General features: G+C 38.7%; 1 protein-coding gene across 2 annotated transcripts in view; it reads left to right on the top strand.

Annotated features, from left to right (window-relative positions):
• The window catches only part of MRE11 (MRE11 homolog, double strand break repair nuclease), a 68035-nt gene that overhangs the window by 34900 nt on the left and 8033 nt on the right, over positions 1 to 25102 (top strand). For both annotated transcript variants that reach the window (XM_033420356.2, XM_004265466.3), the window contains 5 exons: positions 4459 to 4515; positions 11989 to 12208; positions 13124 to 13207; positions 20692 to 20750; positions 22593 to 22660. In XM_033420356.2, coding sequence (XP_033276247.1) covers positions 4459 to 4515; positions 11989 to 12208; positions 13124 to 13207; positions 20692 to 20750; positions 22593 to 22660 — 488 coding nt within the window. The remainder of the gene's footprint in view (positions 1 to 4458; positions 4516 to 11988; positions 12209 to 13123; positions 13208 to 20691; positions 20751 to 22592; positions 22661 to 25102) is intronic.

The following is a 25102-nucleotide window of genomic DNA, read 5'->3' as shown; positions in this document are numbered from 1 at the left end:
AAAGCCTTATGGTGTCAACTAATGTACAACCAGTAATATTAAATGCCATGTACTTTGACAGGGAAGGCAGATAATCCACACTCTAAAACCACTTACCCTGTGGCTCTGGATGTGTTAGGTTCATAAATTTTTAGTATGGGTAGATTTGTCAGTCAAGTGCCATAAATATAACATGACCATACCCCCTAAATGTAAAATGCAAAACTGCAAAACTCCTGGGAGATAACATAGGAGAAAACCTAGATGACCTTGTATATGGTGGTGACTTTTTAGATTCAACATCAAAAGCACGATTCATGAAACAAGTAATTGATAAACTAGATTACATTGAAATTAAAAACTTTTGCTCTGCAAAAGGTAACGTGAAGAGAATGAGAAGACACGCCACAGACTGGGAGAAGATAGTTGCAAAAGACAAATTTGATGAGGGATTATTATCTAAAATATACAAAAACTCTTAAAATTCAACAATAAGAAAATTTAATAATCCAATTAAAAAATGGGCAAAAGACCTCACCAGACCAAGGAAGGTAGTCAGTTGGCAAGTAAGCATATGAAAAGATGTTCGACATCTTATGTCATTAGGGAAATGCAAATTAAAGCAAGGAGATATGCCACTACACACCTGTCAGAACGGCCGAATTCCAGAACACCGACAACACCACATGCTGGTGAGGATGTGCTGCGGCAGGAACTCTTAGATTGTGAGTGGGAATGCAAAATGGTGCAGTCACTTTGAAAGGCAGTTTGTCAGTTTCTTATAAAAGTAAACATACTCTTCCCATACTCTCCAGCAGTCGTTCTCCTAGGTATCTACCCAAAGGAGTTGAAAACTTATGTCTAAACAAAAACCTGTACATGATATTTATAGCAGCTTTATTCATAATTGCCAAAACTTGGAAGCAACAAAGATGTACTTCAGTAGGTAAGTGAATAAACTGTGAAACATCTAGACAAGGGAATATTATTCTGTGCTAAAAAGAAATGACCTATCAAGTCATTAAAAGACATGGAGGAACCTTAAGTGACTATTACCAACTGAAAGAAGCCAATCTGAAAAAGTAACTTAATGTATGATTCCTGCTATGTAACATTCTAGAAAAAGTAAAACTATGGACATAGTACAAAAATCACTGGTTTTCAGTGGTTGGGCAGGGATGGGATAAGGGGATGAAAAGGTGGATTCACAGAGGATTTTTAGAACAGTAAAACTACTCTGTATCAAACTGTAATGGTGAGTTATACATGTATACATGTCATTATACATTTGTCCAAACTCATAGAATGTACACCACCAAGAGTGAACCTTAAGGAGTTTAGGTGATATGGAGTATGGAGTGTCAGTATCGGTTCATCAGTTATAACAACTGTACAGTTCTGGTGGGGGATGTTGATATTAATAGGGGAGGCTGTGCATGTATGGGACAGGGCTATATGGGAAATCTCTGTGCCTTCCTTTTAATTCTGCTGTGAACCCAAGCTGCTCTAAAAAAGTAAATAAATAAAACAAACAAACCCTCCTTCCCACCCTCCACTCCCCAAAATGATCATCCACACCTGGAGTGACATCATGACTTTTGAGAGAGAGAGAGAGTGTGTGTGGGTGTGTGGGGGTGTGTGTGTGTAGCATGGTGGCTAAGAGTATGGACTATAGACCAGATGACCTTACTCGCTATGGAACCGTCAGTGAAGTATTTAACCTCTCTGTGCCTCAGTTTCCTCATCTATGAAATGGGGATAGTAGAACCTCATTCAAGGTTGTTGTGAGGATTAAAAGAATACATGTAAGCCCTCAGTACACTGACACATAATGCCTGCTCGGTATTTTTACTCTGATGCTCATTTCTCTTCTGTGAATGACTCAGTGCTTTTGATATATCACATGCCACCTCGAGCACTGTTACATGCTGTGCCGTCTTTTAAAAAAAATATTATTCCTGTATTCTTCCCCTCCTACTGAATCTTAACAAACATGCTGCTATTTCTTTCAACAAAACTCTGGAGCCTAGATCCTGTTTCCCTTTCGCTGTTATTCTATTTCTTTTTTCCTCTTTTATAGCAGAATTGCTTCACAGAGTTTTCTGTATTTGCTGCCCAGATTCTTCGCCTTCATTTTCCTCTTAAATCCATCTATTCAGGGGTTTCGACCCCCTCTTTCCAGTGAATTTACTCTTGTCAAAGCACCAGTGACCTCCAGTGCTAAATCCATTGTCCGTTCTCCATCTTAAATCTCACTTGACCTCTTCTTAAAACCTTTTTTCCATTGGCTTTTAGGGCTCCACACTCTTCTGGTTTTCTTCCCAGCTCATTGTCTGTGTATTCTCAGTCTCTGTTGATTCCTCTCACCTCTCCAGCCTCTTAAGTTGGAGTCTCCAGAACTCAGTCCTTGGACCCCTTCTTCGTCTACATATTCCTTTTGTATTCTCACCCAGCTTCCTGGCTTTAAATACTGTCATCTGGTGATGACTTTTCAAAAGTCTAGCCCAAACCTCTCCTCTCAACTCAAGACTTATGTAGCCAACAACCTGCTAGACCTTCCACTCGGATGTTTAATAGACCTCTCCAACTTCCAACATTCCCAGTCTGAATTGCTGAACCTTAGCCCCTGCTCTACCTGTAGGGTTCTAGTGGAAGCGCTATTCTTTCATTTGCTCAAGCGGTAAACCTTGAAGTTATCCTTGACTCCTCTTTTTCTGTCACCTATATCCTGTCTGGAAATCCTTTAACTCTACCTTCAGAATATATACAGAATGTGACTATTTCTCACCACCTTCATCTCTATCAGTGGTCCAAGGCCTGGCCATTTCTCACCTAGATTACTCCTGTTGCCTCCAAACTGGTCTCCTTGTTTCTGCCTGTGCTGTTCCTCCACACTCTGTTCTGTCCTCAGCTCAGCTGAGCTGTTGGTGATCCTAACATAGTTTAGATGAAGTCACTCCTGCCTAAAAGCAAAAGTCCTTACAGTTGCTCCCAAGGCCTTACTCAATGTGGTTTCTGTTACTTCTTCATCCTCATGTCTGCTCCAGCCCAGCGACCTCCTTGCTGTTTCTTAAACATACCATGCTTCTGCCCCGGTGCCTTTGCATATATTCTTTCCTTTGACTGGAATGATTTTCCCCAGTTATTTTCAAGGTTCATTCCCTACCTTTTAAAATCTTTGCTACCTTCTTGCTTTGCTACTTTCTCCGTGAGGCCTTTGATGATCATCCTGTAGCCTCTGTCCGCACTCTCTGTCCCTCTTCCTGCATTACTTTTCTCTGAGCACTTAACACCTTTTGCAAAGATTTCACAGGTTCACATATTTGAAAGGACTCATAAGACTCCACTGAACATACTCACTTAAAGTTTTTATTTAAAGGCAACTGATAACGGTACAGCAAGAGAAGGAGTATAGGCAGGCATTAGGGATCTGAGAGATACCAGGCGTCTGTTTCTCATGTCCTTATATGCACACAGCAAACCCGAGACAGAACACCAAGATCTGTGCAGAAGTTTCCAGGGAGTCTTTTACGCCTCTCTGGTCGCATAATCAAACCACGCTGTCTAACTGCTCATGCAGGTTGAAATCCATCAGTAAATAATTTGGCCCTGGGAATGCCAGAGGCTCCTCAGAGGTAAGGGTGGAGCTTTCTCAGTCTAGCTGTAAATTAACTTGATCCTATACACTTTCTAAAATACAACATAACTTTTTATTTTGTTTCTTATTTTGTAACACACACACACACACGCACGCACACACTGATTGTAAGCTCCATGGAGGGCAGAATTCTTGACCATTTTGTTCATTATTGTATTCTCAGTTCCTGCAATAGCACCTGGCACATAGCTTGGCTCAGAAAATATGGGCCGAGTAAATTATTAAATAAATGGAGTTTATTTCTAGCTATATAACTATATTATAAGAGCTTTGTGAGCAGGAACCAGTAAAAAAGGAAGCTTTGTATCCTTCATGGCACCAGGACCAGGGTTGGCAGACAGCAAACATTTGGTGGTTGACTGTTAGCAAAATGGATCTCCAGGGGCCCACCCACTTCAGATACCATTTCAGAGAGCCTCCTGGATGACTTGCAGCCAGGTGCCCAAGAATGATTTGAGCAGTGTAATAATTCAAGCCTATTAAAAGAGAGCTTTTTGTTTTTAGCTCTTTTACTGAACTATAACACCCATAGGACATTAGAATTTTCTCCTTTGCAGTCCGACAGGCTGTTTTTCAATGACTTGGAGCATTTGGTCAGCAGGTAATATCATTTTGCTTAGGGCCAGTTTTCCTTAGAGTACATTTCTGAATTTTTAATGTAAGTCACTGGGGGAATATGACTTCTTTAATCTTTTGTGAAACAAAACTATACTTGAATTTCCGAATTTTACGTTGTAATGGAAAACATCAGTTAATCAGTTTTATATTTACATAACAGACATGTTTGTAACATTTTTGTGATTTATTCTGTTATAATCCAGGTACGTCGTTTCAGAGAAAGCAGACAGAAGAACGAAGAAGACGATGAAGTCCGAGAGGTAATTTTTCTGAAAATTCCTTTATTATATGTCAGCTTGTTAAATCAGAATAACTAGTAGGTTTATTTAGAGCAGTCAGTCCACAGGATCTCTTTTGGGTGGGTAGGACTGAGCAGGCGTTGGCTGAGGACCGCTGCCTTTGACTTATTCCAATTCGGCCTACGAGTATTCGGCTTGCTGATATTCTTTTTTTTCCCTTTTGCTCTTGTCGAAAACTTACTTAATCGCGCATGTGTGTATGTGGTGGGTGCAGGCATGGAGGGGAGGCGCAGGAATAGTAGCCCGAAGAGCTCTTTTTAATGAAAATAATTCCCAACTGCTATTATAAAATAATATAAAATTTAAACATAGAATTGCCACATGATCTAGTGATTCCACTTCTGAGTATTTACCAAAAAAAATTGAAAGCAGGGACTCGAACATGTATTTGTACACCAATGTTCATAACATTATTTACAATAGCCCACAGGTAGTAACGATCCAAAGTCTATCAAAAGATGAATGGGTAAACAAGATGTGATACATACATCCATTGGAATATTCTTTAGCCTTAAAAGGAATGAAATTGAAGTATAGAATGGAACATACTATATCATGGATAAACCTTCAAAACATTATACTAAGTGAAGTAAGTCAGACATAAAAGAACAAATACTATGTGATTCCACTTACATGAGATACCTAGAGTAGTCAAATTCATACAGACAGAAAGTAGAAGAGTGATTATCGGGGTTTGGGGGAGGTGGTTAGGGAATGAAGGGTTATTTAATGGGTATGGAGTTTCAGTTTGGGATTATGAAAAAGTTGTGGCAATGGATGATGGCAGTGGTTGTACAACAATGTGAATGTACTTAATGCCACTGAAATACACACTTTAAAATGGTTAAAATGTCTTACCCCTAGGTTCTTCATGACATTTTTTTTTTCTTAAATTCCATATATATGTGTTAGCATACGGTATTTGTCTTCTTCTTTCTGACTTACTTCACTCTGTATGACAGCCTAGGAGTAAGACAGGAATAAAGACATAGACCTACCGGAGAACGGACTTGAGGATATGGGGAGGGGGAAGGGTGAGTTGTGACAGGGCGAGAGAGAGTCATGGACATATACACACTAACAAACGTAAGGTAGATAGCTAGTGGGAAGCAGCCGCATGATACAGGGATATCGACTCGGTGCTTTGTGACCGCCTGGAGGGGTGGGATAGGGAGGGTGGGAGGGAGGGAGACGCAAGAGGGAAGAGATATGGGAACATATGTATATGTATAACTGATTCACTTTGTTATGGGGCAGAAACTAACACACCATTGTAAAGCAATTATACACCAATAAAGATGTTAAAAAAAATGGTTAAAATGGTTAATTTTTATGTTACATATATATTACTACAAAAAAGTACAATAATACTAGGGTAGTATATTTTTAAATCTCGCAAAAAGTATATGGAAACATTGTCTTGCCATTGGCCTCCACTCATGAGGTAAATTCATAGAAGTAATGTAGTTCAAAGATGCCAGTAAAGTCCACAGTCTGTTGTACAGAAAGATGAAGTATTATCTGAGTGTAATGTTTGAGATGCTAAAATGAAGATGTAGTATTTAGACAAAGGCAAAGTATGAAATTTGGCAATGATGATAATTCATTCAAAGAAGTAATAGTCATAAAAAGGCATGTGTGTTTTAAATTTTGCTAGATTCTGCCAAGTCACTCCAAATATGTTACACCAGTTCCTCTCCCGACCAATAGTATTAGGGAGTGCTTATTTCCCTGCATCCTTCCGGCCATGACATATTACTACATCTTTTGATCTTTACAAATCTAAGTGGTGAGAAATTATTTCTTACTGTTGCTTTTAACTCATACTACTTGTATTACTAGTGAGTCTGAGCAATTTTTATGTTTAATAAGTTATATTTATATGAAACACCTGATCATGTTCTTTGCATAGAATATTTTTTTCTTTTGCCTAGGGCATTGGTCTTTCTCTAATTGGTTTATAAGAGCACTCGTTTCGTTATATAAAAGAAGTATCCACTTGTTCCTGAGAGTTTTTTGTTTGTTTGTTTAAATCCAGAATGGGTAATGAATTAAGAGCTTTGTTGGCATCTGTGAAGATAAGCATGCAGGGTTCTTCCTCCTGTGTTCTGTTAATATGGTGAATTATATTATTTTCTATCCTATTATTGACCCAACCTTAGTATCACTTTGTGAAGCCCCTGATAATAGGTGTACTGGTCTTTCCATGCACCCCGGGATTCCTTTTGTTTGCTTTGATATTCATGAGTAAGATACTGTAATTTTCCTTTCGTACATGCAGTCCTTTGTCAGTTTTCAGTACCATGTTATGCTGGCTTTATAAAAACCAGCTGAAAGCTTTCTTTCTTTATGCTCTGTTCCTATTGAAATAGCCATGGAATCATCTGTTCTTTGAAGATTTGGTAGAATTTACCTGTGAAACTTTCTGGTTGTGATCCTTTTCGGGAGTTTAGTTCTTTTAAGAATTTTCTCAAAATGTTGTTAATTAGTCTGTTGAAACTATCTTTTTTTGATTCAGTTTAGGTCATTTATTTTCCAAATTACTTAGAATTGAGCAAAGTGTTTTATCACAATTCTTTTAATTTTCCTTACATCTTTTTTCCCCTCCATTCTCCTTTCTTTGCTTTAATTTAACAATTCATTTTAAAATTGTTTCATGTGTTCTGGTATGCAGTATTTTTATTATCATTTTCTAGGTATTCTTCAATTTTTGTTTTGTTTTGCAGTTTGGAGTCCAGGCTTTTGTCTTATTAATTTCTAATTTTATTGCATTGTGATTAGAAAGTATGATAATATTCTTTTTACTATTTAGGATTGATGTTTTTCTTAGCATCCCATTATATATTGGTTAAAACATTTCATGGGGTCTTGAAAAGAAGTATATTGTTTATTTTCAGTGTACAGAGTTCAACATGTATCAGCTAGATCTACCTTATTATCTAATTTAGGTCTCCTTTTTTCTTTTAAATATATATATTTTTTATCTTATAAATTTATTTATTTATTTTTGGCTGCATTGGGTCTTCGTTGCTGTGCACGGGCTTTCTCTAGTTGCAGCGAGCGGGGGCTACTCTTCCTTGTGGTGCACGGGCTTCTCATCGTGGTGGCTTCTCTTGTTGCGGAGCACAGGCTCTAGGAGCACGGGCTTCAGTGGTTGTGGCACGTGGGCTCAGTAGTTGTGGCTCATGGGCTCTAGAGTGCAGGCTCAGTAGTTGTGGTGCACGAGCTTAGTTGCTCCGCGGCATGTGGGATCTTCCCAGACCAGGACTCGAACCCTTGTCCCCTGCATTGGCAGGCAGATTCTTAACCGCTGTGCCACCAGGGAAGTCCCTGTATATGTATTTTTTAATGTAGAGCTAGTTCTTGTTATTCATGGTAGTTGTGTTCTATAAAGTCACTGTAAACACTGAGTGAACACTGAACTGTTGCTCCTAGGGGAAATATAGGAATAGGTTCCTGCCAGCCACTGGTTACAACATTTTTGTTAACTGATTAATACATAACCCTTTCCATGTGTGTTTCTGTTTTAAGACCTTACTCAATATATATCACTGATTCATTAGCACTGAACTTGTGGCCCATTCAGTGCATGCCTTAATGAAGCATATATGACACATGTGTTTCCTCCATAAGGCACATCACAGCTTCTTGCACTTAAGAACCCTAGACAGCGCTTCAGCACTACACTGGGGGCCATTTTAAAAGTAAAATCCCCAGCTGAAAGCACAAAATTGTGAACACGGCACTAAACGTACTGTGAAAAGGATACTCGTTTAAAGAAGGCTGAGTGTCGCCTCGTTCGACCTCATCTGGGAAGGTGTGTGTCAGGCGATTCAGAATTTGCACCTCTCTGCACGTGTCCATGAATGACCACAAATGCATCAGGAGTTAGAAATAAATTTTGGCAAGTAGGTGAATTTGCATATACGGAGTCTGAAAATTATGAGGACTGACTGTACCTCATCTGGGACAAGAAAGATGAATTGAAATCTTTTTCAACTATTTTTTCTTTGTATCTTTTTGGTTGTATTCCCTAAAGTTTTGTTCTTTTGGAGTTGTAATGCCATGTTGAGCCGTTCCCGTAGTGACTTAGCTGTTGTTTCACTTCAGCAAGTTCATCAGCGTGAAGCTGGGTTACCTCCACCTCTCCCCACCCGCTGCACTCCTGCTTCTGCCCTGCCTGCTCTGTGCTTATCTCCTCATCTAGCCCTGTCTCTCCATATTTCATGGCACCGCACAGAGCTTAGAAAAGCTCTAGATGCCTGTTCTTAGACCCAGAACTAGTCATTCCAAGCAAGAGAGACTGTTGTCATGGCCTCTTGGCACGGGTAGATCAATTTTGGAGCTCTCTACACTGTCTGAAACTCTTCTCAACTTTCTCCCTTAGCCAGGCCAAATATTCACTATACCCATTAACTCTTTCTCCTAGGTTTTGTGTTTTGTGGGTGGAGCAATTTTCTAATTTTATTCAAAAAGGTATTTTTTAAATTTTTGTTCTCCTTGTTACATTTTGATAGGTTTAAAGGAAGAGATCAGGGCAGCATTGCTCTTATTCTGTTTTTAATCAGAAAATCTATATTCATTTCAGAGTTAGGATATTTCATTAAGTCTCAAACTTGTCTTTTCTAGACAGTTTCTTATCAAATTAAAATTTATTAAGTTAAAATCTTGGCCCTCACGTTTTTATTATTTTCCAGGCGTTCAATTGTTTTGTTCTACCTAATTCTTTTTACTATATATTTGTAAGAGATTATTGCTTATGTTTTTCTGATTACAAAAGTAATATTTTAGAAAACATACATTGTAGCAAATTTGAAATATTCAATAATAATGAAGAAAACAAAAAGCACCCTAAAATTTCATCACCCAGAGATAGCAGCTATTTTTGGTGAGTTTTTTTCTTTTCTTTTTTTTTAGTTTCATGAAAAAAGGAATCACTATCTTTTATTTAAATCCATACACCTAAAACAAATATCATATAATATCGCTTATATGTGGAATCTAGAAAAAATGGTACAGGTGAACTTATTTGCAAAGCAGAAATAGAGGCATAGATGTAGAGAACAAACATATGGATACCAAGGGGGGAAGGGAGGGTGAGATGAATTGGGAGATTAGGATTGACATATATACACTACTATATATAAAATAGATAACTAATGAGAACCTACTGTATAACACAGGGAGCTCTACTCAATGCTCTTTGGTGACCTAAATGGGAAGGAAATCTAAAACAGAGGGGATATATGTATATGTATAACTGATTCACTTTGCTGTACAGCAGAAACTAACACAACATTGTAAAGCAACTATACTCCAACAAAAATTAATTAAAAAATATAAATCCATACACCTATTCTCAGTCTTCGTCTGGGTTGAACTCTCAGCATCTTTTAAAATAAAACTATTTTTCAAAAAAAAATTAAGAAAACAAGTCCATTTACAAGAACATCAAAAAGAGTAAAATACTTAGGAATAAACCCAATAAAAGAAACATAAGACTTGCACAATAAAAAATCATAAAATGTTGCTGAAAGTAATTTTTAAAGTCCTAAAAAAAAGTACTAAATAAATGAAATGATATCCCATGTTCATGAATTGGAAGACTTAGTACTGTTTAGATGACAGTAATCCCCAAACCCCATCTGCCTTTTTTTTTTTTTGGCAGAAATTGACAAACTGATCCTAAAGCAATGGTAATTAAAACAGTGTGGTACTGGGATAAGGCTAGACAAGGAGATCCATGAAACAGAATCAAGAATCCAGAAATAAACTCTGACATTTATGGTTAATTGGTTTTCCAGAAGGGTGCCAAGATAATTCAGTGGGGGAAAGAACAGTCTTTTCAACAAATGGTGTAGGGACAACTGGATATCCATATGCAAAAGAGGCTGGATCCCTATATCACACAGTATAAAAAAATTAGCTCAAAATGGATCAAAGAAGGGAAAAAAAAGGATCAAAGACCTAAATATATGCATTAAAACCATAAAACTCTTAGAAGAAAATATAGGAGTGGATCTTTGTGACTCTGGATTAGGCAATGGCTTCTTAGATATGACACCAAAAGCTCAAGCAACAAAAGAAAAAATAAACTTGATTCATCAAAACTTAAAAACTTTTGTGCATCAAAGGACACCATCAAAAAGGGAACAGACAACCCAAGAAACGGAGAAAATATCTGCAAATCATATATCTGATAAGAGTTCGATATTCAGAACAAATAGAGAACACTTATAACCCAACAATAAAAAGACAAATAGCCCACTTCAAAAATGGGCAAACTATTTGAATAGACATTTCTCCTAAAAGATACACAAATGAGAAGATGCTCAACATGATTAGCCACGAAGGAAATGCAAACCAAACCCACACTAATACACCACTTCGTATCCATTTGATCTTTTGTTGGGTCTTCATTGCCGCATGTGGATTTTCTCTAGTTGCATCAAGCAGGGACTACTCTTCACTGTTGTGCGCAGGCTTCTCATTGTGGTGGCTTCTCTTGTTATGGAGAACAGGCTCTAGGTGCATGGGCTTCAATAGTTGTGGTGAGTGGGCTTCAGTAGTTGTGGTGAGTGGGCTTAGTTGCTCCGCAGCATGTGGGATCTTCCAGGGCTTGAACCCGTGTCCCCTGCATTGGCAGGCAGAATCTTAACCACTGCGCCACCAGGGAAGTCCACATCCATGTGATCTTGATGCTTGGAACATTCTTTTGGGGTGGCACGGGGTTCATGACACAAGATTATTTTTCTTTCTCTATAGATTCCGTTACTTTAATTGGTTCTTCACTAGAGAAACAAGAATCTCATAATTGGTTCTCATTACTTGCTTGTAAAGCCCCTTCTGCCGTGGCTCTAGATTCCGCCATTCTTCCTCGGAGAAATAAACGGCCACATCCTTGTAAGTCAGAGGTAACGGAGCTGGCTCGGCCATGGGCCCTTGCAGTCCCACCAGGCCCCGGACGGGGTTACGGCCAAGCCAGGTGTCCCGGCTGCCCGCGGCAGCCTCCAGCTCCCCACCGACCTCCAGTTTTTTTTCTTGTTATTTATCAAGAGCCCATTGTACAAAGTAGCTCAAATGATGACAGTCTCTTACAAATGGCGGTGTTGCGTTAGGGGCGATTGCCAACATTCCTCCCAGTTCTGAAACTTTTGATTCTGTGAAATTTTATGGTTCCTGATACACATTTTCAAAAGGTCTCATTTTACAGGTATCAGTAGTATTGTAAATTGATCTAACAAATCGTAGGCACTGAATTTGATTGATGGGGGAGGGAGCTTCTCCTGTTTTACATGTTTTAGCATGATTAGTGAAAAATAATAGTTTAGACAGTTTGGCAATATGAAATGTCCATCTGAGTGGCTGGATTAATGACTTTTAGGCTGCTGCATTGTCTACTGATGTGTATTTTCCTCTTGTCATCCCTCTTAGGCCATGAGTAGGGCCAGAGCCCTCAGATCTCAGTCAGAGGAAGCTGCTTCCGCCTTTAGTGCTGATGACCTTATGAGTATAGATTTGGCAGAACAGATGGCTGATGACTCTGATGACAGCATCACAGCAGGAGCCAACAAAGGAAGAGGCCGAGGAAGAGGCCGGAGAGGAGGAAGAGGGCAGAATCCAGTGTCAAGAGGAGGATCTCAGAGAGGAAGAGGTTAGCACTGAGTCTTTCTTACACATTCACACTTGGCAGTTGTGTGGGAAATTCAGAATTGTGTTCATATTGGCAGAATTGAGTTACACAGTCCTTTAAAAATTTATTTTTACAATGCATAAAAATGGTCTTTAATGTAGTTCCAACATGTACATTTCACGTATATAAATTCTGAATGGCCACATGCACATATAGTTTGAATAGTTCTTAACACGTTCTTTTTTTAAAGAATTTCATAGTGCTTCTCACACATTGGGAACATTTAATAGACATGTTTACTCTCACATGTACAAAGTAATAGTGAGGCAAACACTTAAGGAAAATGTCTAGCTAATGCCCACTAACAGCAGGAAGAAAACTCCAGATTATAAAAATTATTATTTTTGAAAACTGCCCCTACACAATTTGATTTTTTAAAGCAGTCATTAAATTAATTGCCATCATTGTGTCTAATGTGATACTGTTGTCATTGAATAGGCCAAATAATAGGAGATAGTCATCCAGTGACTTCCTGATGCATTATAGAAATCCATCCCTAGGAATAGTTTTAAATTATTTTTCTATTAAATATTTACCTGTCGGAATTTTAAGCTGTTAAAGTGGGTAGTACTTTAGTTAAAAATCTCCCAGGAGAGAAATCCCCATCTTCTAGTGATAATTGTTTTCATTATCCTTACATTTATAAATTTTTTCCTTACATTGTAATTGGAACAGTATGAACCAAGGGCGGCCTAAGAATAGTCTCTGAAAATTGATTGATCAGACTCTAGATGTTTCTTCTTATATATATGTTTGACATTTTACACATAAACTATGTTTTGACATAACTTTATTTAGTGGTGTTTTTTTAAAAAAAAACAAAAAAATCCTTAGCCACTGATGGACTGGTATACTGACCGCTCATTATTCTAACAGCAGGCGCTGCTCTGGAGACTTCTACTCGAGGCAGAAGTTCAAAGGCCACTATGTCAACATCTAGAAATATGTCTATTATAGATGGTGAGTATAGACTGCAAAAGATCACCTAGCAGGTACTTATAAATTCCAACACAGGAAGACTCAGGAAAGCCCATGAGTAAACCTTACTGGTTTGTGTTGAATCACAGGATAAATTATGCTGCTTTAAAAGACCTTTGCCATTCATGGAGGCTATTGAAGAGGGTGGGCTCTAAAAATTAATTTTTATATCCCACTTTAGACAAATTTGGTTATTTCCCTTTTATAGAGGGGTCACTAAGACATGGAAAAGGCAGTTGGTCAGTGTATCAACAATGATTAAGAGAGAAGGAACTGCTCCTTAATGTACTGTAAACTCTTTCCTCATGCTGCTTTTGTCCATCTCTACTGTTAGTATAGAGTCATGTGAGCTGCATTTAAGGGAAGTTATAGTTAGGATTCTTTGAATTGATTTTGTGTATGTTGCTGTGGTCTAAAATTTAGCCTCAAACTAAGGGAACCTATTTTTATAAACTATTTTAGTAATAATTTAATATAGAAATTTATAAACTATTTTTAATATTACAGTTTATGAGATCAGAGGAAGTTGTAAGTCAGATCTGTGTTGTAAGTTGTAAGTCAGATTTAAAATATATGTTAAAATAGGTGGTGATATATTTTTCTCCCTACCATTCAGAGTATATCCAGATGTATTTTATTTATATTATCTTATTATTTGAGATTAATTTTTGACAGATTGGAGAGTTGGACTAAATCTCACAAGATGAAATTTATCAAGGGTAAATATAAACTGTATTTATGTCCAAAAGGACAGCTGCTCAGAGAAGTATATGATATTAGTCGGGAACCAAGTAAGAAAGACTTAGGTCACTAAGGTTGTGCAGGTTGATCTAACTGTCCAAATCTAATGGTGCCTTAAGCATTATTAATAGAAGTAATGCTTCTTTACAGCAAGGAAGTTCTCCGTCGTACTAATTGGATGTATCATGCCAAGAATACTGTGCTCATCTTTTGAAACCGTATTTCAAGAAAGATGTCAACTTTATATGATCATTCAGAAGAGAAACCATATAATATAAAAAATTTGATAGAAGGAACTTAGGATATCTAACCTGGGAAAAATTCAAGTCTTTACAGAAATTAAGTTCTGTTATATCAAAGATCGAATAGATTTGATTTGTATAGTTCTAAAGACAGTGGTTTTAAATCTATTTTAAGTTATGGATTCTGAAAGCTATGTCTCCTATCTTTAAATAAGTACTCATATGCAATTGTATTCCATTTCAAAGGGCTCAGGGACCCCCATGAAGCCTATCCATGGGCTCCAGGTTAAGAACTACCAACCCAATGAGGATAGATGGAAAAGCTAATCACACACAGATTTAAGTTTATTATGTGATAAAGTGGACCTAGAAGGCTTAAGAACAATTTCACCTACTCCCTCTCTTATAGAAGAGGGAATTGAGCTAAGTAATTTGCCCTAGGTTGATAAAACCACTTATAGTACTAATAATAGCTAATGCTTATGCGACGATTACTGCAGGCCTCTCAACAGCTCAGTGGGATAGGCACTTATTATTTCTCTGTTTTACAGAAAAGGGAACTGAGGCTTTGAAAAGATAGGCAACTTACCCAAGGTCTCACAACTAGTAAATTCTAGCGCTTGAATTGATCCCACATTCTCTGGCCTTCAGAGTGAGTAGGTAACCACTCTACTGTTAGTTTCCAGAGCAAGAGAAGATTAGAGGTTGAGCTACTGGCTCTCAGTAGAGAAGTCTTTGCATTATACGGAATAATCTATCAACCAACATAAAGATGGTGTAAGCTGCCTCAGAAGGAAGTGAGTTGTGACTCCATCAGAGGAAGTTTTCAATATTTTCTGGATGACAGATGACATTGGAGAATGGATAAAAACGTCAGCTCTATTAAATGATTCTTAAAGAACCTTCTTATCAAAAGTTCTGCTGCTATGTTTTTATTCAAGGATTATTCAGTACTTGAGTAGGGCCAGCTGAGATCCTTATCTTTTGACTTTAGAAGTATATTGTCTCTGTTGCCTTTAGAAAATGGCATTTAGAAAGATGCTGTGACATTCTTGGAAGGTGTAAGATAAAAGCAGAGAAGGGAAAAGGAAGTGAAAAAAGGCAGCACGGGTAAACGATCTGGGATGAGTTTAACGTGTAAAAAGCGTTGTGACTTTGGACAAGTCACTCACTCTCCTAGTTTGCTTACGTGTGCATTGGGAATAATCTTGCCATACTGGATTACTCTGGGGATTAAAAGCAAAAAGCCTTGGAATTCCCTGGTGGTCCAGTGGTTAGGACTCCACCAAGGGCCCGGGTTCAATCCCTGGTTGGGGAACTAAGATCCTGCAGGCCGCGCAGTACAGCAAAAAAAAAAAAAAAAGGAAAGCCAAAAGCCTGGCACATAGTAGGCTTTTGTGAAATGTTTGTATGTATGTGTGTGTGTATATATATATATATATATATGTGTGTATATATATATATATATATATATGAGGTATTATAAAAAAAGAGAAAACAGAGGGCGTTAGAAAAGGATCGTGAGTAAAATATGAACACTTCCATGTTAAAACTACCAAAAGTTGGTCAGCGTGCAACACAGAGGCATAGACTTTGTAAATTACTTCCCTTTACCTTAGCCCAAACTGCCTTTTCTCATCATGGCTTTGTTGTTTTATGTGAAACTTTCCTTGACACCAGTGGGCAGAATTAATCACTCAGATTGAGTCTTCAGGTTTCCATTGTTGTCATTAAGAAATTAGCTATTGGGCTTGCCTGGTGGCGCAGTGGTTGAGAGTCCACCTGCCGATGAAAGGGACACGGGTTCGTGTCCCGGTCTGGGAAGATCCCACATGCCGCGGAGCGGCTGGGCCCGTGAGCCATGGCCGCTGAGCCTGCGCGTCCGGAGCCTGTGCTCCACAACGGGAGAGGCCACAACAGTGAGAGGCCCGCGTACCGCAAAAAAAAAAAAAAAAAAAATAGAAATCAGCTCTTAGTTTAGCTTGTTGCTTTATTTGAAGTAATCTGTTTCTCCTCCGGCTGGCCGTCTCTGGTGTTCTGTACTTAAACTATGATGAATCTAGATATGGGATTCTTTTTATCCTGCTTAGGATTTATGGGGTTTCATGAAACTGTGAATTGGTGCCTTTTATCATTTCTAGAAATCCTTTGCTCTTATCCCTTCAGATATTACCTCTGTGCTATTCTTTTTCTTTCCTTCTAAGACTTCAATTAAATAAATGTATGACCTATTCACTGTGTCCTCCCACTGGAGGAGGAGTACTAACTTCCCAGAGTAGTTATAAGTGTTAAATGAGCTATGCATAACCATTACTGAGCACAGCACTTAGAAAGAATCCAATAAATGACTGCTGCTGTTAGTATTAGTGACAGTGTTTACAATTAACTCATGATAATGGATGTTTCTATAAATCAGTCTAAATTTGTCTTTTATGCAGTTGATTTGGTCCAATGGTTTTGCAGTTTAACTCCAACATTGGCCTTTTTTTGAAAAACGGAACTGACTTTTTAATATGGTCTCTGACAAAATAACCATGGAGTACTAACTATAGTTACTATAAGTTTGGGATGACAGCAACTTTCCCTAACACCATACACAAAAATAAGCTCAAAATGGATTAAAGACCTAAATGTAAGGCCAGAAACTATCAAACTCTTAGAGGAGAACACAGGCAGAACACTCTATGGCATAAATCACAACAAGATCCTTTTTGACCCACCTCCTAGAGAAATGGAAATAAAAACAAAAATAAACAAATGGGACCTAATGAAACTTAAAAGCTTTTGCACAGCAAAGGAAACCATAAACAAGACGAAAAGACAACCCTCAGAATGGGAGAAAATATTTGCAAATGAAGCAACTGACAAAGGATTAATCTCCAAATTTTACAAGGAGCTCATGCAGCTCAATATCAAAACAACAAACAACCCAATCCAAAAATGGGCAGAAGACCTAAATAGACATTTCTCCAAAGATGATATACAGATTGCCAACAAACACATGAAAGAATGCTAAACATCATTAATCATTAGAGAAAAGCAAATCAAAACTACAATGAGAGATCATCTCACACCGGTCAGAATGGCCATCATCACAAAATCTAGAAACAAATGCTGGCGAGGGTGTGGAGAAAAGGGAACACTCTTGCACTGCTGGTGGGAATGTAAATTGATACAGCCACTGTGGAGAACAGTATGGAGGTTCCTTAAAAAACTACAAATAGAACTACCATATGACCCAGCAATCCCACTACTGGGCATATACCCTGAGAAAACCATAATTCAAAAAGAGTCATGTACCAAAATGTTCATTGCAGCTCTATTTACAATAGCCCAGAGATGGAAACAACCTAAGTGCCCATCATCGGATGAATGGATAAAGAAGATGTGGCACATATATACAATGGAATATTACTCAGCCATAAAAAGAAACGAAATTGAGCTATTTGTAATGAGGTGGATAGACCTAGAGTCTGTCATACAGAGTGAAGTAAGTCAGAAAGAGAAAGACAAATACCGTATGCTAACACATATATATGGAATTTAAGAAAAAAAGAAATGTCATGAAGAACCTAGGGGTAAGACAGGAATAAAGACACAGACCTACTAGAGAATGGACTTGAGGATATGGGAAGGGGGAAGGGTAATCTGTGACAAAGCGAGAGAGAGGCATGGACATATATACACTACCAAACGTAAGGTAGATAGCTAGTGGGAAGCAGCCGCATAGCACAGAGAGATCAGCTTTGTGACCGCCTGGAGGGGTGGGATAGGGAGGGTGGGAGGGAGGGAGACGCAAGAGGGAAGAGATACGGGAACATATGTACATGTATAACTGATTCACTTTGTTATAAAGCAGAAACTAACACACCATTGTAAAGCAATTATACTCCAATAAAGATGTAAATAAATAAATAAAAGCAATGAAAAATTTTTTTTAAAAAATGAAGCTTGGTTACAAAAAAAAAAGCAACTTTAAACTATAGCTTCTACGTTCGTATTATAAGTGGAGGAATGAAGAGATAAATAAATGTTCAATCCTATTATAACAAGCTCCATGGAGTGTAGAGATTTGTATAATAGTACTGGAGTTTTATTGGGAAAGGTAGATGTTACACTTATAGCCAGCAGCGGTTGTGAATGAGCGTTATCAGCCCAGACTTTTCCACTGAAGTTTGTCTGCAGAGGATAGTGACTAAGTTAATAAAAGAAGCCTCTGTCTTTGCATTTAATTTATACCATGGTTACCACTGCTGCTACTCCATCCACTATTACTAGCGAAATCATTTGAAGACCTACTACATCTAGGCGCTTGCCAAAACAAATTACATTAACCACCTCTTTTTATCCTGTCAACAATTTTCAGCATGAAGTATTATTAACACTGTTTTATAGGTGGGGAAACCGAGACTTGAAGAAGCCAAGGAACTTGGCCACAGTCACCCAGCTAGTGAGTCCACATGGCTCTAACTCTAAAACCAGAGCTTTTAACCCCCAATACAGTATGTATTGCCTTCCTAACAGAACCGAGTGCTTAATTTTCTGATAATGTTAATTTATCACACAAATATTTATTGGGGATAAAAAGAAAGGAAGGCTCTTGTTTCTTCCAGGAGCCGAGAGTTTGAGGGGTCAATTAGTGAATAACGATTGAGCAGAAATAGTTTTTGAAAGAGTCACGATTGCTGGCCTTTGCATTCAGTTGCCCTCTCCAGCCTTTTGAGTAGAGTAGGATGTGAGGCTAGTGATTGAGTAGGGTGGGTAAGAACTCTGCTTCTGCCTTTCCTTTCTCTCAGGTAGACATCCTAAGATTGGGGATAGAACCTGGAATAGGAAAAATGAGTAAATCATAAATTTGGGCTAGGTGGAAAGATTCCTGAGTTTTCTGACTAGGAGAATTTTGGACTTTGTAGGGTTCTTTGAGCATTTGACTTCTTCAAGTCCTCTGTCTTTTTATCTCCTCTTGCTCTGTTGTTTAGTTTGGGGGTTATCTTGGGGGAAACCTTTTTTTTGTATTAGGAAACTGGTAAGGCGTAGGAGAAAATTAAACCTCTAATTGGCTCTTTAAATTTTATTCTAGGTTTTTAATAATCTGCACTTAATTCCAGTGGGGGGGGTGTGTGTGTGAGGGGGGGTGGTTACCCACACCACCAAGCAGTCCTCAGACACCTGCTGGGTGTCCTGCAAGTCAACTCAATTCTGACACTACCTGCCTAGAGACAGCATCAGATCCCACAGGGGAAGGACTCAGTTCCAGAAGACTGCCCCCCTCTACTTCAGATGCCAGTCACAAGTCCAGGTTGTTATCTGTACTTCTGACTAATAGGCTATCAATCAGAGGTCCCCATGACTCCCTCCTTGGATTCAGTTAACTTGCTAGAGTGGCTCACAGAACTCAGGAAACTAGTTTACTCACTAGATTACTGGTTTATTACAAAAGATATGAAAGGATATGAATCAATAGCCAGATGAAGAGATGTATAGGGCGAAGCCCAGAACAGAGGAGCTTCTGTCCTCATCGAGTTTGGGGTCCAAGCATGGTGGCACGTGGAAGCATCTTGATTCACCACCTGGAAGCTCTCTGAACCCCCTTCCTTTTGGGTTTCTATGTAGGAATGATTGATTAAATCATTGGCTGTTGGTGATTGATTCAACCTCTAACTCCTCTTCCCTCCCCAGAAATCGGGGATGGGACTGAAAGTTCGAACCCTCTATTCCTGGTTGGTTCCCTTGGTAACCAGCCTCTCTCCTCAGTTGTGGTCCCAAAGTTACCTCATTAACATAACAAAAAGAACCTTGATGGCTCTCATTGCTTTAGGAAATTAGGGTTTTAGGGGCTCTCTGCCAGAAATGTGGATGAAGACCAAATGTATATTTCTTACTGTGAAATCAAAATATTATAGTTTTGGTCTCAGGAAAAATAAAAATGAACTAAATTTCATGTTTCTAACCAAGTTTACAAAGCTGAAAATGTAAGGATTCATAGGAAGGTTATCATGGAATGAAAGACAGGCTGTTTTCTAGCATTCCCTCTGGACTATTTCTTAGGTACTGAATATTTCTAACAAAGTAGAGGAGAATAAGGAAGCACTTACTGGAACCATGTGGCTCCCACAGGGAAAGAGATTGCCAGCTATAAGAGAAGGCAGACCTGAGGAGGGTTACTTTCACTGTATTTGGAGTTCAGTCCATTAAGTGATCAGATTTTATCCTTCAGGTATTTTTCTATAAAATATTTTTAGTGTAGGTGTATTTATGAACACTGCTTACTACTTTATTTGAGTAAACCGGGAAATCATAAGAGACTGGTAGTTAGACATATAATTCCATCTCCCGATTTTAAAGCATATTAAGTGGTTTTATAATCAGTCATCATGGATTTTTGCAGATAGGACTTAGGAAACCTTCAGCTAAAGAAGTGTGCAAATTTTTCTAAGCTTTTTTAAGAATAACATAATGGATGTTTCATCTTTTTCATTATAGCCTTTAAAGCTGCAAGACAGCAGCCCTCCCAAAATGTTGCTACTAAGAATTATTCAGAGGTAAGAAAAAAAGTTTTCTAATTGTGTACCAATTTATGTTTCCTACATTATGATTGTCAGTTCTTTGGTCTGCAAAGTAAATAAAAGAAGAAAAAATGTGGAACATTAAAACTGCAGAGAACTTTACTGATTTTCTAGACTGAAGGCTTCTAGGGTTTCTGCGCGGGAGGAGGGTTTCTCTTTTTCTTTCTTTAATAATGGATCGCATGATTGGACACCCATAAATGTATGTACCCAGTAATATTTTTAAGGATAATAACGTTGAACCAAAAGAGTCCATGCATGGAAAACTATGATTGAAGATGGGCGTTCAGTGCGTAGAGAGGTCTTATTTATTGCTGGCTTCCTTTTGTTACTTATACTCTCATAATACTCTGGCTTGTGTCTTAATGGCTGAAGCCAGACTCAAGACAAGCTACAAGGTCTGAGTCTACGGACCTCTGTGTTCAGCTCTAGATTTAACATGAAACTTCTGCTCTTCCTTTGGATTCCAAGAAGAGTCCAGAATGGGCTTGATTCTCCTGTTACCTCTCTTTCAAAACACATGTGTCTTACTTCCCAGGCACCATCCCTGGCCTCTACCTACTAGATGCCTGGGGTGTCCCCCCTAGTTATGATAATCAAAATGTCTCCTGACATGTCCAGATGTTTCTGGGATGGGAGGGGGAGTTAAGAATCACACCTAGTTGAGAATCGTTGCTCTATATCATACTGCCCCACCAGCATTTTCTTAAATTTCACTCCTTCTTGATCTCTTGAGTATGTGACACAATTGACCACCTCCTCTTCCAGAAAACTTCTTCTCTGTTTTTTTGTTTTTTCCTCTCATTATTATACAATTATATATGGGTATACTGGTGCTAACTTTTATCCTGAGTTCCATTTCATTATTCCTATTCAACTATTGCCTGCTATCGCTTCAGGATCATATCTGAAAACAAAATTATCATCATGTCCACAAGGTAGCTTCCCTTCTAGATTTTTCTTTTATAATGCAAGAACATGAGTTCAGAAAGAGCAAGTCATGGTAACTTTTTCTTTCATGTTTTTGATTGAGGTGACATAGTGGTAGATCAGGGGAATGCTGAAGGCATTTGATCCCTTCAAGGCACTTAAGACAATCTCCTGATAGTTTCATGGACAAAATGCAGAGATATTGGCTGGATTCATAGCCATTTAGACAACTTCATTTAATGGCCTTTGATGAACAGTTCAATGTCTGCCTTGGGTAGGCGTGGGTCTCAAGTGCTGCTTTTTTCACTATTTTGTCTTTGGCTTTATCAGTTGGATGAAGACATGGCAAGTGTGTGTATTAAGTGTCAAGATAACACAAAATGTAGAGGAGTAGGTAGTAATTTGGATGATAGTATCAAGAATGACAAATATCTTTCATGGGGCTTAAAAGCAGCAAGTGGTATTTAACAGGGATAAATGTAACAGAAAAACAGGTCCGGTACTTCCCACACAGTCATTCATCTCCAATTTAAAATTGGAGATGAAGCACCGATGGCCTAGAACCCAAGAAAATCACAGGGCACTGTCCGCACATGACCCAGTGTGAGTCATTCACCAATCTGAGTGCATGTTCCTTTAGGTACCCAGGCTGCCGTGGTAGCAGGAGAGAAGGGAGCTCACACATGCTGTATAAAAAAAACCATTTGTAAATGAAGAGTGACATTAGTGGGGAGGTTAGGCAGAGCTTTAGTTTTCATGGTTATTGCTTACATGGTATCTGCCTCCTTTTTTGTAAAAATATATCTTTTTTTGACATTAGTTAATGCATTTTTATTCAGATTTTCCATTCCCACAAAGACTGTTTGCTGTTTTGTTTCTCCCCCTTAGGTGATTGTGGTAGGTGAGTCAGATACGGAAGAAGACATTTTTCCTACGACTTCCAAAGCTGATCAAAGGTTGGTGCAGTGAATTCCTGCAAAAAGGAACATCTGAAAAAATTAAAAATTATCCAGAATTCAACATATACATTTCTCTATGCTACGGAAGTCTGATTTTTAAAAAAATTTTATTTATGTATGTATGTATGTATGGCTGTGTCGGGTCTTCATTCCTGCACACAGGCTTTGTCTAGTTGCTGCGAACGGGGGCTACTCTTCATTGCTGTGTGCGGGCTTCTCATTGCAGTGGCTTTTCTTATTACGGAGCACGGGCTCTAGGCGTGCAGGCTTCTGTAGTTGTGGCTCGCAGGCTCAGTAGTTGCGGCACACGGGCTTAGTTGCTCTGTGGCATGTGGGATCTTCCCAGACCAGGGTTCAAACCCATGTCCCCTGCATTGGCAGGCAGATCTTAACCATTGCGCCACCAGGGAAGCCCTGGAAGTCTAACAGATTTATTTTCAGCTAGTCACGTATGTACAAAAGTGAAAAATAGACCAAGGGGTAGTCGTGGAGTCAGTGCAGCATTATTACAAGTATTTTCACTGAAAATTTGAATAACTTGTCATTCATTTCCTTTTGCCTTTATTACCCAGTGATTTTCTTGCTGGAGTGCTATGTCCTCTCCAATTAACAGAAAATAGCTTTGTATTTTGTTAATATTCTATTTCGGCTTTCAGCACTTCCTGTGTGTCAGGTACCATTCTGAGCCTTTGCCTATGAATTAGCTTATTTGCTGGTCACAGTCACTCCAGGAGGTAAATGTACTTATAACTCTATTTTCCCCCTTTTACCTTTGAAGAAAGTGAGGCGTGGTAGTCTACGTAACTTACCTAAGGGCACACAGCCAGTCACGGAGCCAAGCATTCTGCTCCAGGACTCATCTCTGCTGTTGCTGCTGCTTCTTCTTTTCTTTTTTTTTTAACTTTTATTGAAGTATAGTTGATTTACAATGTTGTGTTAATCTCTGCTGTACAGCAAAGTGAATCAGTTGTACATATACATATTCTTTTTCATATTCTTTTCCATTATGGTTTGTCACAGGATACTGAATATGGTTCCCTATGCTATGAAGTAGGACCTTGTTGTTGATCCATCCTGTGTATCAATATAATAATTTGCATCTGCTAACCCCAAACTCCCACTCCATCCCTCCCCCTCCTGCCTCCCCCTTGGCAGCTGCAAATCTGTCCTCTATGTCTGTGAGTCTGTTTCTGTTTTGTAGATAAGTTCATTTGTGTCGTATTTTAGATTCCACATGTAAGTGATATCATGTGATATTTGTCTTTCTCTTTCTGACTTACTTCGCTTAGTATGATCATGTCTAGGCCCATCCTCTGCTGTTGCTTCTTCACATAATAGATTAAGCTCTCAGACCTCTGTGCACGTAATAAGAATCATTTAATTGACGAGAGGAGATTTAGAAACGAACATTTTGGCGAGAAATCTGAAATCAGCCTTGGCAGGTTTGTGTTCCTGATGACAGCAACTGGGTGACGCAATTTATGCTGTCTTTGAAGAATTGTTTAGTAATGGCATGGTGTGTATAGGTATTTCACTCATGATTTAAAGTATTTAAGCTCTACCACTTACTGAGTGTGGACCTTGTGCAAGTTCTTTTGACTTCTGTGCCTCAGTGTCCTCATTTGTAAGATGAAGATAATAATATTTACCTCAAAGTGTTGTTATGAGGCTTTAAAGTGAGTTAATATTTGTGAAGTGCTAAGTACAGCACTTAACACATAGTAACACCTCTAGAAGGGCTTATTGAAGAAATAACAGGCTAGGGAAATAGAACAAGAATAATGGAAAGAATGGTAAGCAGTAAAAGCACTAATATTCTGGTAGTTGACTTTAAAAAGGAAAGAACTTCCAGCTGTAAAACTCCTTTCTGCTGTATGGGCAGTGGAAATCCACCCACTTTCCCCTGGAAAAACTGCACCAAACTCTACATGGTTGTACTGGGGACAAAAGGACCCTTCCAGATTTGATAGAGCTGGTGGCAACCTTCCCCTCCCCGCCGACCTTAAAGCAGTGAGCAAGAGAAGACCTGGCCCCATCAGGCCAGGTAGAGGAGGAGAGATGGAGGGGATTCTATTAAACCTTGCAGCGGGGGGAGCCAACATTTTGGGGGCACCTTTTATGTAGGCCAGTTTAACATGTTCTCTTATGCTTGTGATGCTGCTACAACTGACATAATTGGCTGAACATCTCTAGGTAAGAATTCTGACTTGTGCCTCCAAATTATATCTGTACAAAAATGGAGAAGACTTACAGCTCCTGGCACTCAGTGTAATACCCCCTGTCTGCCTTATTTTTGAGCCATCCACAGGAAACTAATCCAATTAAACATTTTTTGACATCCAGGACAAGAGTCCATTTATTTGACCCAGTAGTCAAAACTGTATAACTATTCTTCCCTTCCTGCCACTGCTCTCTGAGGATAGGGGACCTCGCATAGAC

Source organism: Orcinus orca, chromosome 8 (assembly GCF_937001465.1).
Source record: "Orcinus orca chromosome 8, mOrcOrc1.1, whole genome shotgun sequence".
NCBI lineage: Eukaryota > Metazoa > Chordata > Mammalia > Artiodactyla > Delphinidae > Orcinus > Orcinus orca.
This window is presented reverse-complemented; position numbering and strand designations above follow the sequence as displayed.